This window comes from Anomaloglossus baeobatrachus, chromosome 4, assembly GCF_048569485.1.
Source record: "Anomaloglossus baeobatrachus isolate aAnoBae1 chromosome 4, aAnoBae1.hap1, whole genome shotgun sequence".
In the NCBI taxonomy this organism is placed as follows: domain Eukaryota; kingdom Metazoa; phylum Chordata; class Amphibia; order Anura; family Aromobatidae; genus Anomaloglossus; species Anomaloglossus baeobatrachus.
Window position 1 is genome coordinate 250,576,759 of NC_134356.1, and position 15,696 is coordinate 250,592,454.

Here is a 15,696-nt window from a genome sequence, read left to right on the forward strand (position 1 = left end):
ATCAGAAAAAGACCTATTGATTTTGTGCTATAGATATTTTTTAACAAATATTTTAGTTTTTCTTTCACATAGCACAATAGTAAAAAACAAACAGACTCTAACCTCCTATTGTTGAAAGAAATAACACATGTACGTAGCCCCAATAGTCAGATCCTGACTCTTTCTTTTGTATTGAAGTTTCTAATGAAGGTATGCCTCGTTCATTGTAAAGGCAGAGGACAGGGTCAGCAGTGACATAGCCTATTGTGATTAGTGGATCCTGTTTTATCAGCTGTGTATATGGTATCATTGTAGTCCTGACTCTGATAATATGGAATTTTTCTGAAAACGCCTTCTAAAAAGATATTGAGTATGAGACTAAAAAGACCCCCAGTGGCCAGTGTTAAAATTGTAAGATTACTAATTTAGTTATTTGTTGTACTTTGTTAAATGATCGTAATATGGAAAAAAAGTTCCATTAAAAAATATTTTAAAAAAAGGTAAAAAGGTCATATTCTGACAATCGATTCCCTTTAATTATGAGCTGTCGTAGATGGATCCCACTATGGCAAAGTGCATCACAGTAAGAGATGACCATCAATGCTCTAACTAATGGAGTAGGACTTCTTTGTATATTGCATCTATCCATTCAAATATCTCAGTCCCAATCATATAGAAGTTACAGAACCAGCCAAGGAAACGTACAGCACCTATCTGACAAATATGGCATATCTTATAGATATAACAAGATTTTGTTTGAAATAGGAATACCCCTTAAAGTAAAAGTTTGTTCACTTACTGTAAGTAAAATATTGCTTATTAGATAGTCATAATAGCTGAATTTTTATTGCCTATCATCTATACTGTGTTGTCTTCCATCAATCAAGACTGAGAGCAGGTGTTATCTGAAGATTGTCTTTTAGCAGATTGTAAGAGAGCGCAGCCTCAATGAATGCCACCAACTTCATTTCATTATGGGTACGTCTGAACTGTCATCAGCAAAAGAGAATTCTTTATATAGGTCACATATGATGAAGTCTTTTCTTATTGATAAGGTGACAAAGAACAAAATCAATGTGTCATAAATCGTGCCTCGTATATAAAACCCAAAAGAACATGACTTGTGCCCTCAATGAGAAATCCCAGAACGTCATCGAGTTACGTCCACAATGAGAAAACTCTACTATCATCAATGTGCGTCATGATATCTGCAATTAGAGGATGATATATGAAGCAGCAAGAGCTGGAAAAGGAGGAGGGTTGGGGATGTCTTCAAAATGTTCTCCTGTGGACTTGTGACATCATCTCACTGCTTATATAGTTGGGGAGGGTCCAGCATTCCCACTATGGCACAGAGACTCAGAGCTGTCTAGTCAGCACAGAAGAGGGAGAAGACTTGAGAGCATCACTTACGTTTCTGTTATTGAATGGACTTAAGTTCCTAAACTAAATCAGTGATGACTGGACTAAGAATTCAGATGGTGTGTCTGATGCTCCTTGCTTTCAGCTGCTGTGGGATGTGCACAGGTAATGTACTGCTTTGCTGCTCCTGCTTTTGACTATGTTGATATGAAATATTAGCACATTTATAATACTGTTCTTATGCCTGTTTCTATGAAAGCAGAAAACAGGATTTTTTTTTTCTCTACATTATGTCTAGAAGATTTTGTATCTTTGCATTCTGAAAAATTACAAGCGCAGAGAACACAAAATGATCTTGCTGCTCTTGATGACTGCATAAAGGAGTTTGGACTTTTTTTATTGCTTTTTTTGTACCCTTCAGCCTAACTCTTATATTGTGTTTTCTACATAATACAAGTATTGTTAGTATATATATATATATATGAATGTATATATATATATATATATATATATATATATATATATATATATATAGTATTTTTGATCACATATGCAAATCACTTTTCCAAACTTTGCTGCCAAGACGGATCTTTGGCAGAGTCAAAGTTTCTGGCATATATTTTGCCATGGTCTGAAATAGAAAATGCTGATTTGCTATATCAATCAGAACATTTGTGTTTAAATTACTGACATTGCTTTGAGCACAACAATTTTGGCATAGTAAATTAATATTGGCTGTTAGTAAAATAAAATATTTTGATGTATCACTTCCGTTAGTAGACTATTGTTATGATTGTAGCAACTAGTGACTAATGAATGAGGTTCGGTAAATAATCTAAGTTATATTATTGGAAGTCAGAATTGATCATTTTGCTGGGGACATCGAATATCGATCAGTCTTTTAAAAGGAGCCCAATTAGCCATGCAATTACAGAGTTTGTGCTGCTGACCTTGAAGTGTCATTACGGAAAGTAGGCTATTTTCTATCAAGAGATTGCAATATTTCTGAAGTAATGAGATACTCATAAAGCATAACAATAAAGGATGAACGCTCATTCCTTTCGCATCATAGCTGTTCTGCAGTAACAGAGCTGGTCATTTAGTAGTAATAGTCTGCGATTCTCATATGACTATAAAAAAAAACGCAGAACACACTCAATTTATCTTCCCAGCGTAAAATTCTTTACATAATGCTTTACAGCACAATAATCAATATAGTCCACATGAGAATAGCAGAGACAGATGTTTGTAGTTTTACGTCTACAAATAAGTTGAATAAGTTATATATTGATCTAAATAGCTAAATCCATTTTATCTGCACACACATTAAGATGTTGACGTGATTAAACCGCGGCACTTGAGCCTCACTGCACTTTTTAAGACTCTGCCTGCCAAACGCTTGACACAGTTTTTACATTATTGTTGCCAGCAAGAATTTTACTCATTTGGCAGAAAGATGGTTAATATTGCCAGCTCGGTCTACATAGAAAGCTTCATGCCTATTTATGAAGCCAGTCAGGCACATTGTTTGATAGATCTATATTAAGTTGTGTAGTGTGAATTTGGTTTCTAGGAGCATTCGGCTGAATAAAAGAAGCATACGTGCTTTCAAAGCTGTATATATTCTGACCTTTCCTATGTAATGCTCCTTCCAAAAAGAATGGAAGCAAAGTGCAAACTTATTAAAGGTGCTGAAGAGAAGAAGCATTTGGGCTCTTCAATGGGTATAGATGTACAATGATATTGTAGCAGTATTCCAGACATAACTGTGGACAACTTATAAAAGGCATTAAAGAAATAATAGTTTTTGATTGATGAGAAGTGGCTACACTATAACATACCATTACCAAACATACACATAGGCACACAAACATACACGTAGGCACAGAAACATACACGTAGGCACACAAACATACAAGTAGGCAAACAAACATACACTTGGGCACACAAACATGTACATAGGTACACAAACATACACATAAGCACATAAGCATGCACGTAGGCACACAAGCATTACACGTAGGCACACAAATATACACTTAGAAACACAAACATACACTTAGGCACACAAACATACACGAAGACACAAAAACACACAGTACATGTAAGCACACAAACACACATAGGCACACAAACATACACATAGGCACACAAACACCCATAGGCACACAAACACACAGTTAGGCACACAAATATACACATACACACCAGATACACTTAGGCACATAAACATATGCACAAAACCATACATGTGGGCACACAAACACACATAGACACACAAACATACACGTAGGTACACAAGCATACACTTAAGCACACAAACACACATAGGTACAGAAACATACACATAGGCACACAAACATACACATAGATACACAAACGTACAGATAGAGACACATACACATAAGAACACAAACATACAGATATACACCCAAACATACACGTAGGCAGACACACATAGGCATACAAACACACACACATAAGCATACAAACATACACATAGATACACAAACATATAGATAACCATAGAATTATACACATAAGCATACAAACATACACACAAGCACAAAAACACACAAAAGAAAATAAAATACACATAGGCACACAAACATAAACTTACGCACACAAACATACACATAGATACACAAACATACAGATAAGCACACAAACACACAGGTAAACACACAAATTTATACAAAGGAATACACATGCATAAGCACACAAATACACACATAAGCATACAAACACACATAGGCATACAAACATACACGTAAGCACACACAAAACACATGTACAATCACACAGACATCTGAACATATGTGTTGCTTGGATTTTTCATAAATTGACATATATATATATATATAGTTTGTACAAAAGCACTATCTCAATATGTTTGTAAGCTCTTATAATTAGCGACAGTATCTCGGAAGCAGTTTTGCTCGATATGCAATATGTTGTATGTATTTCATTAGCTTTTCAGATATTGGGATGTTGACAAGATTCTTTTCTGTGAATTCTTATGACAGACACAGAAATCAGATAAACACTTGTAATACTTATAGCCCTTTTCTTCAAATTATTATGATATTAAGATTTGATAACATTATCACATGGAATTTATCATGCAACTCATATAGTGGACCGGTTGAAATCTTTTTCATGGACATTACCCTACAGTGATAACAGAAGTTGACTTGTGAACTGTATTCATCACACACATTATAGAAACCTCGTTTATTCTTTAGTGTAATATATTTAGCACTTTTGTATCAGCTATTCATGATTGATTACCCAGCCACATACTCATAGGAATGAAATACCTTGGCTTTCTTGTTCCTGTTCAGGCAGAAAAGTGAAATGTAATGTAATTGCATGGAATTTTGTGCACAACTTACAGACCAACAAATTATTAGCTACGTCTATTATGCTTGATTTTTCAATATACAATATTAAGAGCACACAAAAACATCAAAACTGCCAAGACAGCAAGTTTGGCTTTTTATTTTATAGAGATTCCAGATTGTGATATCTCCACTTGGGTGGAAGATCCCTCAGCAGTCTAAAATAGCACCACTCAAATAACTAAAGCTCCATTTTATATCTCTTTCTTTCTTTTCTCTTAGATTCTGAAGAGGAGATGAAAGCCTTAGAAGCAGATGTACTCAGCAATATGTACTCATCAAAGGTGTGTATCGCCTTATTTTCCAAGTCCTGTTGAAGTGAATGACACCATTTTCTGAATTGTAGACATATAGCTTGTATCAAATCGTAGGATTACCAACTCTATGGGAACAAAACCTTGGAAATAAATCCTTGGTGTGTAAGAAGCCATCACTTGTGTTTTCTCTATTAGTCATGAGAAGAAGCCTTCCTTTAATCTAGGTAAATGCACTTCTAGTAACTACTTTACCACTATCTACCAACCATCCCTATTACGAGACCACAGAGTGCATTAAGAACATGCTGGGAATATTTTCTTCAATTTAGCCAGTAATAAATCCATCCATACGTAGATTTAGCAGAGCTAAACTTTAACATGACTTTTATTTTTTTTTTTTGCTTAAAGCTGTCTCAGTTATCCATTGCGATAACTCTATATCTTAGGAAAAGACAGCAGAGTTGTCAAGGTTCTTTACATCTTCATCTTTGGTGATTTGTTTAACACTAGAACTACTGAGGTAGTCATTTTGACTACTTTGCACCATGTATTTCTATATAGGTGTCACGAGTCCAGTAGTTCTAGTGTTAATGTTTTAACATACAGATTTATTTTACATTGTATACTTTGATAATAGAATAACTTTTTGCTCTTATAAAAAGGTATCACATAATAAACACCCCCCTCATAAGTTTATTCATGAGCCCGTCATACCTTTTAATTTTTCATAATATAGACTGTATATGACTCTAAAGGCCCTGTCACACACAGAGATAAATCTGTGGCAGATCTGTGGCAGATCTGTGGCAGATCTGTGGCAGATCTGTGGTAGATCTGTGGCAGATCTGTGGTAGATCTGTGGCAGATCTGTGGTAGATCTGTGGTAGATCTGTGGTAGATCTGTGGTAGATCTGTGGTAGATCTGTGGTAGATCTGTGGTAGATCTGTGGTTGCAGTGAAATTGTGGACAATCCGTGCCAGGTTTGTGGCTGTGTACAAATGGAACAATATGTCCATGATTTCACTGCAACTACAGATCTGCCAAAGATTTATCTCTGTGTGTGACGGTGTTACGGTTGCTGCGAGCACTGGAGACTATGTCCAGATTTCTTGCTACTGCACATGTGCGAGCGCTGGAGAATAAGTCCAGATTTCTTGCTACTGCACATGTGCGAGCGCCGGAGACTAAGTCCAATCTTGGAGCCATTGCACATGTGCGGGTGACATCATCGCTGACACGAGGTCACATGTCTCTGACACCTTCTATGCCGATTGGTCGCTGGTCATGTGCTTGTGACGTCTTGCTCGGTGATAGGCCAGCATGACGTCACTCCTGTCGTTCTGGCAGCGGATTGGCTCTGGTGTCCTCCATCTTGGATGGGGCACAGAGTCTATATAAGACCCTGACACACGCCGCATGGTGCTCAGTCCTCTTGGTTCATGCATATGAGTAGACGCTCTGTGTGCGTTCCTCTAGGCATTCCTCTGTCTATGCTAGGTGAGCGCTACCGGCAGGGTAGCGTTCTTATACCTTACAGCTTCGGCTGCTGTCCGTATCCTTACCTCTTAGGGGAGCGGACATAGGCAGGTGCCTGAGGCACATGGTCTGGCTGGGCCTTGTGATTCTACTCGTAGGTGGACGTTGCCGCTAGGGTAACGTTCCTTATACTGCGTCTGGCAGTTGTTCGTATCCTCGCACACTAGGGGAGCAAACAGAGGTAGGAGCTTTGTGCGGCTTACGCTGCTGTTCGTCTCTTTTGCACCACTAGAAGAGCGGACCTAGGCAGGTGCCATATTTAGTGGTTCGTGTCCTCGCACACTAGTGGAGCGAACGCAGGTAGGAGCTTTGTGCGGCTTACGCTGCTGTTCGTCTCTTTTGCACCACTAGAAGAGCGGACCTAGGTAGGTGCCATTTCGCACACATTGCCTTTCTCTCTGTGATTATTAACAGAGATCATTCCACACACCCTCCAAGTAAGGGAGGAATTGCTTTACTTACTTATTATATCCTTCTGTGAGTTAACAGAGGTATTGCACTCTGCCATAGTCTGCAGCAAAGTCTTTGCACGGTGGACCCTGACTGTCTGATACTCCTTTCGGTTATTATCAGACAGCCCCCCCCGTAACATTAGGACTGAGCCAAGGGTCTGGCAGTTATGGCAGAATATCAGCAGTTACACCGTTACATACAAGTACTTGAGTCACGGCTCAAGAGTATAGAGGATAAACCTCAGACCATGGTGACATCTGCACATGATCCTCGACTTGCTCTGCCAAACAGATATTCTGGCGATGCCAGATCATGTCGTGGTTTCATTAGTCAGTGTCAGATACACCTAGAGGTCAACTCTTCTCGCTTCTCTACGGAGAGGTCCAGAGTAGGCTTTATCATCTCCTTACTTCAGGACAAAGCCTTAGAATGGGCGACTCCCCTATGGGAGCGCTCTGATGTGGTTACTCTGAGACATCAAGACTTTCTTGATGCTCTTAAGGCGGTATTCATGGGTCCGCAGGTTACCCATGATGCGGCCCTGAGACTGTTAGATCTATCTCAGGGTTCGTTATCCACTAGTTCTTATGCCATTGCTTTTAGAACTCTGGTGGCAGAACTAGATTGGCCAGAGAAGGTGTTGATTCCTATCTTCTGGAGAGGGTTGGCAGGCTATGTCAAGGATGCTCTTGCTACTCGTGAGGTCCCTGCTTCTCTGGAGGACTTGATCACAGTAGCAACGAGAATCGATGTACGCCATAAGGAACGTAGACTCGAGGTCTCTTCCTCACGCCCTAAGCATCGGGCTATTCCAGTTGTTGAGGGTCCACTACCATCTTCCTCAGCATCTGAAACATCTCCCACTCCTATGGAGTTAGGTCATACGTTCTCCAGACTACGCAAGTCTGGTCCTCCTATATGTTACGTATGTCGTCAGGCTGGGCACTATGCCAACAAGTGTCCTAGTCGTCAGGGAAACTCCCTGGCCTAGTAACCATTAGAGGGGGGTTACTAGAGACGTCTTCTGCACCCTCTAAGTGTTGTATCCCAGGTCAGCTCTCGTTATCTGAGAATACATGGCCTATTATGGCTTTTGTGGATTCCGGAGCTGACGGGATTTTTGTGTCCTCAGGATTTGTAAAGGGACACAATATTCCCTCTATCATGTTAGAGGCGCCTATTCCTGTCCGTGTTGTTAATGGAACTATGTTGTCTGACTCCATTACATTGAGGACAGTTCCCTTGCGCCTTTCCCTGTCTCAGGGTCACATAGAGGAGATTTCTTTTCTTGTTTTGCCTGAGGGTATAGACGACGTCCTTCTGGGTCTTCCATGGCTTCGGACTCATGCTCCTCACATTGACTGGGAGTCTGACAGCATTATTAGTTGGGGTTCGAAATGTCAGTCCCGATGTCTTCCCTTACCACCTAAGGTCGTTGCGGTTGCATCAACTGATCTCTCTCCCATACCTACACCCTATTTGGATTTCGCTGACGTGTTCTCCAAACAGGGTGCTGAGGTTCTTCCACCCCATAGGCCGTATGACTGTGCCATAGACCTTATCCCAGGTTCGGTTCCACCTAAAGGCAGGGTTTACCCCCTGTCGATACCTGAGTCGGAGACCATGTCGACCTATATAAGAGAGAGTTTAGAGAAGGGGTTCATTCGTAAGTCTGTCTCTCCCGCGGGAGCTGGGTTTTTCTTTGTTCGGAAGAAAGAGGGTGATTTGCGTCCCTGCATAGATTACCGGGGTCTCAACGCAATCACAATAAAGAACAAATACCCATTACCTTTAATTTCGGAGCTCTTTGACAGACTGAGAGGAGCTCAAGTTTTTACGAAGTTGGATCTGCGGGGTGCGTATAACTTGGTACGAATTCGAAAGGGTGACGAATGGAAGACCGCTTTTAACACCCGAGACGGTCACTATGAATACCTCGTCATGCCTTTTGGGTTATGTAATGCACCCGCAGTATTTCAGGACTTCGTAAACGATGTGTTCAGGGATTTACTGTTATCCTCAGTAGTGGTGTATCTGGACGACATCCTGATTTTTTCTCCTGATCTGGAGACTCATCGTCAGGATGTCGTTCGTGTCCTTTCCCGTTTAAGGGAGCACTCATTGTTTGCTAAACTCGAGAAATGTGTATTCGAGCAATCCTCATTGCCTTTTTTGGGTTACATTATCTCACAAGAGGGTCTGGCTATGGATCCTGCGAAGCTCTCTGCTGTCCTGCAATGGTCCGAACCTCATTCCTTGAAGGCGGTGCAACGCTTCTTAGGATTCATAAATTATTACAGGCAGTTCATACCCCATTTTTCTACTTTGGTGGCCCCTTTGGTGGCCTTGACTAAGAAAGGTGCTAATCCCAAAGCCTGGTCTACTGAGACATCTCAGGCTTTTGAGGCAGTAAAAAGACACTTTTCAACTGCTCCCGTTCTTCAAAGACCCGATGAGAGTAAGCCCTTCCTCTTAGAGGTTGATGCCTCTTCAGTGGGTGCTGGTGCGGTCTTGTATCAAAAGAACGGTGCAGGTAGAAAAAGGCTGTGTTTCTTCTTTGCTAAAACCTTTTCACCAGCAGAGAGAAACTATACCATTGGGGATAGGGAACTGCTCGCCTTGAGATTAGCCTTGGAGGAGTGGCGTCACTTGCTGGAAGGAGCGAAACATCCTTTCCAGGTCTATACAGACCATAAGAATCTGACGTACTTACAAACCGCTCAGCGTCTGAATCCTCGCCAAGCCCGCTGGTCCTTGTTTTTCTCCCGCTTTCACTTCTCCATCAACTATCTGTCTGGGAGTAAGAATAACAAGGCAGACGCCCTGTCTCGCTCTATGCTTTCTACCCAGGAAGAGATTGACGAACCTCGTCTTATCCTTCCCTCCAGGGTTTTTCATACGCTCTCCCCTGTGACGTTAGACCAAATCCCACCGGGCAAGACCTTTGTTCCGCCTGATCGACAGAATGATATACTGTCATGGGCCCACACCTCAAAGGTGGGTGGGCATTTTGGTATTAGGCGGACACGAGAGTTACTGGAGAGGTGGTATTGGTGGCCACACTTAGCCAGCCACGTCAAGAGATATGTCGGTTCCTGCTACTCGTGTGCTCGCAACCGTCCATTACGGCAGAGACCGGCTGGGCTCTTGCATCCTTTACCAGTGCCAGATAGACCATGGGAGGTGGTAGGCATGGACTTTGTGGGTGATCTTCCATGTTCACAGGGACATAGATTTGTGTGGGTCATTACGGACCATTTCTCCCGGATGGTTCATCTCGTACCGTTATCGAGAATCCCATCTTCCAGGGTACTAGCCAAACTATTCCTCAAGCATGTCTTTAGGCTTCACGGGATGCCAGATCGTATCATTTGTGATAGAGGCCCGCAATTTACTTCCCGTTTCTGGCGAGATCTTTGTAGCCTTCTGCAAATTGAGTTGAATCTCTCTTCGGCATACCATCCGGAGACTAATGGTTTGGTTGAACGTACCAATCAATCTATGATTATATACCTTCGACACTTTGTTGCTGAGAACCACGATAACTGGTCCTCCCTCCTACCCTGGGCAGAATTTGCCCTTAACAATTCGCTGGCTGAGGCCACTGGGCAGACACCGTTCGTACTCAATAATGGGCAACACCCTAGGGTACCGGTACCATTTCCCGCTGCTGCACCTCCTCCTCTTGTGGCCGACTGGGCAACTAATGCCAGAGAGGTTTGGGATCGGACTCAAGAGTCGATCCAAGCAGCTAAGGACCGTATGAAGACGGTGTCCGATCGGTTTCGTCGCCCGGCTCCTGTCTTTTCTCCAGGGGACTTTGTGTGGCTCTCTGCAAAACACGTGAGACTTAGAGTGAGCTCTGTCAAATTTGCTCCTCGCTTCCTGGGTCCTTATGAGGTTCTTCGACAGGTAAATCCTGTAGTCTATCAATTGAAGTTACCTGTCCATCTTAGGATTCATGACAAATTCCATGTCTCACTGCTAAAGCCGGCTATTTTACCTCACGCTCGTGAAGTGCACTCTCCTGCCTCTGATTCCTCTCGCTCTAGCTATGAGGTACGAGCCATAGTAGGTTCTAAGATGGTTAGAGGGCGCAGGTTCTTCTTGATAGATTGGGAGGGCTATGGCCCGGAACATCGCTCTTGGGAGCCTGAGGAGGCTGTCCATGCTCCCGACTTAGTTGCCGATTACCTGCGTCGCCGGGAGGGGGGCCCTTGAGGGGGAGGTACTGTTACGGTTGCTGCGAGCACTGGAGACTATGTCCAGATTTCTTGCTACTGCACATGTGCGAGCGCTGGAGACTAAGTCCAGATTTCTTGCTACTGCACATGTGCGAGCGCTGGAGACTAAGTCCAGATTTCTTGCTACTGCACATGTGCGAGCGCCGGAGACTAAGTCCAATCTTGGAGCCATTGCACATGTGCGGGTGACATCATCGCTGACACGAGGTCACATGTCTCTGACACCTTCTATGCCGATTGGTCGCTGGTCATGTGCTTGTGACGTCTTGCTCGGTGATAGGCCAGCATGACGTCACTCCTGTCGTTCTGGCAGCGGATTGGCTCTGGTGTCCTCCATCTTGGATGGGGCACAGAGTCTATATAAGACCCTGACACACGCCGCATGGTGCTCAGTCCTCTTGGTTCATGCATATGAGTAGACGCTCTGTGCGCGTTCCTCTAGGCATTCCTCTGTCTATGCTAGGTGAGCGCTACCGGCAGGGTAGCGTTCTTATACCTTACAGCTTCGGCTGCTGTCCGTATCCTTACCTCTTAGGGGAGCGGACATAGGCAGGTGCCTGAGGCACATGGTCTGGCTGGGCCTTGTGATTCTACTCGTAGGTGGACGTTGCCGCTAGGGTAACGTTCCTTATACTGCGTCTGGCAGTTGTTCGTATCCTCGCACACTAGGGGAGCGAACAGAGGTAGGAGCTTTGTGCGGCTTACGCTGCTGTTCGTCTCTTTTGCACCACTAGAAGAGCGGACCTAGGCAGGTGCCATATTTAGTGGTTCGTGTCCTCGCACACTAGTGGAGCGAACGCAGGTAGGAGCTTTGTGCGGCTTACGCTGCTGTTCGTCTCTTTTGCACCACTAGAAGAGCGGACCTAGGTAGGTGCCATTTCGCACACATTGCCTTTGTCTCTGTGATTATTAACAGAGATCATTCCACACACCCTCCAAGTAAGGGAGGAATTGCTTTACTTACTTATTATATCCTTCTGTGAGTTAACAGAGGTATTGCACTCTGCCATAGTCTGCAGCAAAGTCTTTGCACGGTGGACCCTGACTGTCTGATACTCCTTTCGGTTATTATCAGACAGCCCCCCGTAACAGACGGGGCCTTAAATGTTAATGCTACTTCTTCAACAACCTATCAGCTATGTATACTAGAGCTTTGCCACTTGACACTTGAAATGCAAGATTGCATTGTGTAATGACTGGAACTGAATGGATTACATCTAATTAGAATTAGAAGAATGAGATACGAGTCAAAACAAATAGGGATAATCGAATACTTAGATTATTCGGCTTTGCGAATATTTTCCGAATATCTCGCCGCTATTCGACTATTTAATGCACAATGTAAGTCTATGGGAAGCCCGTATAGTTCCGAATAGTTGTTATTCGGGTTTCCCATAGACTTACATTGCGCATCGAATATTCGCGAATATTTGTATTATTATCACATTCTGTTTTACCTAGTGGAGCACTCTTCATTCCTTCCAGCAGAAGTAGTCTATTGCATAGAACTTCTGCATAAATTTCATTTTCTGAAGTCATCCATTGATTAATTGACATGTCATTTTCTCTTTAAAAAGAGGTTCTTTAGCAGCTGTGATGTGTGTATTACAGTTTTGCATATAATGGCTAATACAAAACAATATAACACATACTTCAGCAGCAAAAATAATTTCTGAAATGCTTCTTATTAATCCTGTAAAACTGTTCTCTTGACATCTTTGATGTATATCATGAGACATAAGCCATAATATTTAGTCTACCATTGTCCTGTTGTAGAGAATATTGATTTGTGTAAGTGCTCTTAGCATGCAGTCTAGACAAGCGCATTTCAGTTAATGTTTTGCAATATTCTTGTAGTGTTTCTGTAGAGGACATTGCCCTAAGAATAGTTGGCTTTTTTTTTCCAAGAAACTGCTTGATGTTCGACTATACTAATTAAGTTCCCAATGGGCCCTTTATATGGCTGAGCAATCCGATCTACGTTCCCACCTGGTCATTTTCCAACTAATTTCATCTCCTTCTTCATTAATTGACTACTCAGGTTTCACATGAGCAAGCACTGTCCCCATGTACAGATAGGCAGAGCGCTTGTGCATGCCTAGAACATTCTCCAAGGATCCGTCTGGTTCCCATCTTGCCCATGCACTGGTAATATCATGATCAAACCATTTGCAAGACAGGAAACAGAGCTTCTTCTATGAAACTAGCAATATCAATCAATGAGGGGAGAAAATACCTGTAAGGCTGCTATCACACATCCGTTTTTTGCAGTGCGGCTCAATCCGGCTCAAAAACCTATGCAACGGATGTGGCAAATAAACCGGATCCATTGCATAAGCTTTTCCATGCGACCCGTCCATTTCTTGACGGATGTGGCTTGATACTGAGCATGTGCAGTGCAATAAAACGCATCCGGCCGTCGGATGTGGTTTTTGCTGCAGGACGCCGCATCCGGCGTCCAAAAGCTTGCATTGTAAACCGCGCTGCATTGCGCCAGATCCAGCGCGATGTGGTTTTTTCGCCGCACAAAAAAACATGTCAGGCAACGTTCTATCCGGCCGCCGCATGGGCTAAATATGCCGCATCCGGCAAAAAAAGGACTCAACGCAAGGCCATGCGGCACAATACGGCGCTAATGCAAGTCTATGCGGAAAAAACGCAACCGGCGGCAAAAAAAAACCGTTTGCGTTTTTTCTGCAAAGCGCCGTATTGTGCCGCTCAGCAAAAACTGGATGTGTCAAAGCAACCTTAGACAGGTGGAGACCTCCTACCACCCAGAGTCCCTAAATCAACGGTTAGGAGGTTCAAATAAACAATTTCTTGAAAATGAACAAACACCTTTAGTAAAAGGTACAACTTTTATGTAGACAAAGCCCTTTATAAAGTGCTGACTATATGTTGAAAGACTTCATTTAAATTGTACCAACACTTTTTTTAAGCCCTTCATGATGCAGCGAATTTTCGCATTTGTGTTTTTGTTTTTTCCTCCCCTTCTTCCCAGAGTCATTACTTTTTTAATGTTCTGTCCAAATAGCCATATGAGGGCTTGTTTTTTGTGAAACAAGATGTACTTTTGAATTATATTATTCATTTTACCACAAAGCGTACTGTAAAATGGGAAAACATTTCCAAATGTGCAGAAATTATGAAAAAACTGAATTCAGACATGTTTTTTGGGAAATTGTTTTAAAGTGTACATTGGTTTTCTTATCAGTGTGATGAAGATACCAAATATGTCCAGTTTTTTTTATTATTTTAGTTGCAAAAAAAACAGACAATTTAAAAAAAAAATTAAGGGTGGTTGTAGCCCCATTTTCCAAGACCAATAACATTTTTAATTCTCCATCGACGGCTTATTTTTCCTGGGTGACATGACATTTTGATACCAATTTGGAATAGATATAATGTTTAAATCCCTTGTTACAGCATTTTTGTAGTATTGAAGCGACCAAAAAACTTAATTCTGTCATTCTTGAATTTTACTTGTTTACAGTGCTTACTGATCATGATAATTATTTTTATATTTTTTTTTATATTTTATATTATAGATGGGACTTTTTAGAAAGGGGCAATACCATATATGTGTATTTTTAAAATTTTTAAATATCTTTATTTGTAATGGGGCAAAAGGTTGCAGATTAGATATGAGCGAACCTGTGAAAGTTCGGTTCGGCAGGTTCAGACAGACTTTAGATAATGTTTGGATTGGGACCCAAAGTTGACCTGAACCCCTATGAAGTCACTAATTGTGCTGTTTGGGTCTCTACCCACATGCAGCTAGCCATAAACAGATCCCTTCTGGGGGCTGGTGAGTTAGGTTTTTCGAATTTTTTAGCTTGGTTCACACTACATCCAATCATGCTCTTGTCACCCCCAGTGTAAACCTTTCAAACACTGCAAGTGACACGCCCACACCGGGGCCATGAAGTTACTCATTACCGGGCCGTGGTTCTGTTCCTGGGATGCTGCGGTGGCCACAAGGCCCGATTTCATGACCACAGCGGTGTCAGTAAAAAGGGGATGATGGGGTACTTATTTGTGATGCCACCTGTGGTATGCGTCAAGATAGGTGCCGCTGCTGCGAGATGGGGCTTCTGGGGCAGATGGTGACGCAACTGGGCCGGTATAGCTCTCCACAGTCCACAGGCAGAGCTGAGTACCAGGGCAGATGGGAGTAGTATATAACGAGGCCGCAGCCTATAGACAAGTAGGGGAAAATAGGTTTCAAAAACAGTAGAGAATAAATCCCAATTAAAATATAACTTTTAATATTATTTCTAAAAAGGCCCGAGACCAGTTTCACAAACAGACATAAATAGAAAAATGTGCCGAAATTGAAGTAACAAATGCTAGGAGGGTAGATGAAGCACACAGACTGGCCCTGAATCAGCTTAATCAGCCTCTCCCTACCTAGCAATGCAGGGTATGATGCCCTAGGGTTATGGCGCTCCAATTCTCCGTCG

The 15,696-nt window shown here is 42.3% G+C and overlaps 1 protein-coding gene across 1 annotated transcript in view; it reads left to right on the forward strand.

The window, feature by feature from the left end:
- The first annotated feature begins 1,302 nt into the window (after positions 1–1,302).
- Positions 1,303–15,696, forward strand: part of NTS (neurotensin) — a 77,934-nt gene continuing 63,540 nt past the window's right edge. Inside the window, exons 1-2 of the mRNA XM_075342428.1 lie at positions 1,303–1,506; positions 4,965–5,026. Coding sequence (XP_075198543.1) covers positions 1,437–1,506; positions 4,965–5,026 — 132 coding nt within the window. The 5' untranslated portion in view covers positions 1,303–1,436. The remainder of the gene's footprint in view (positions 1,507–4,964; positions 5,027–15,696) is intronic.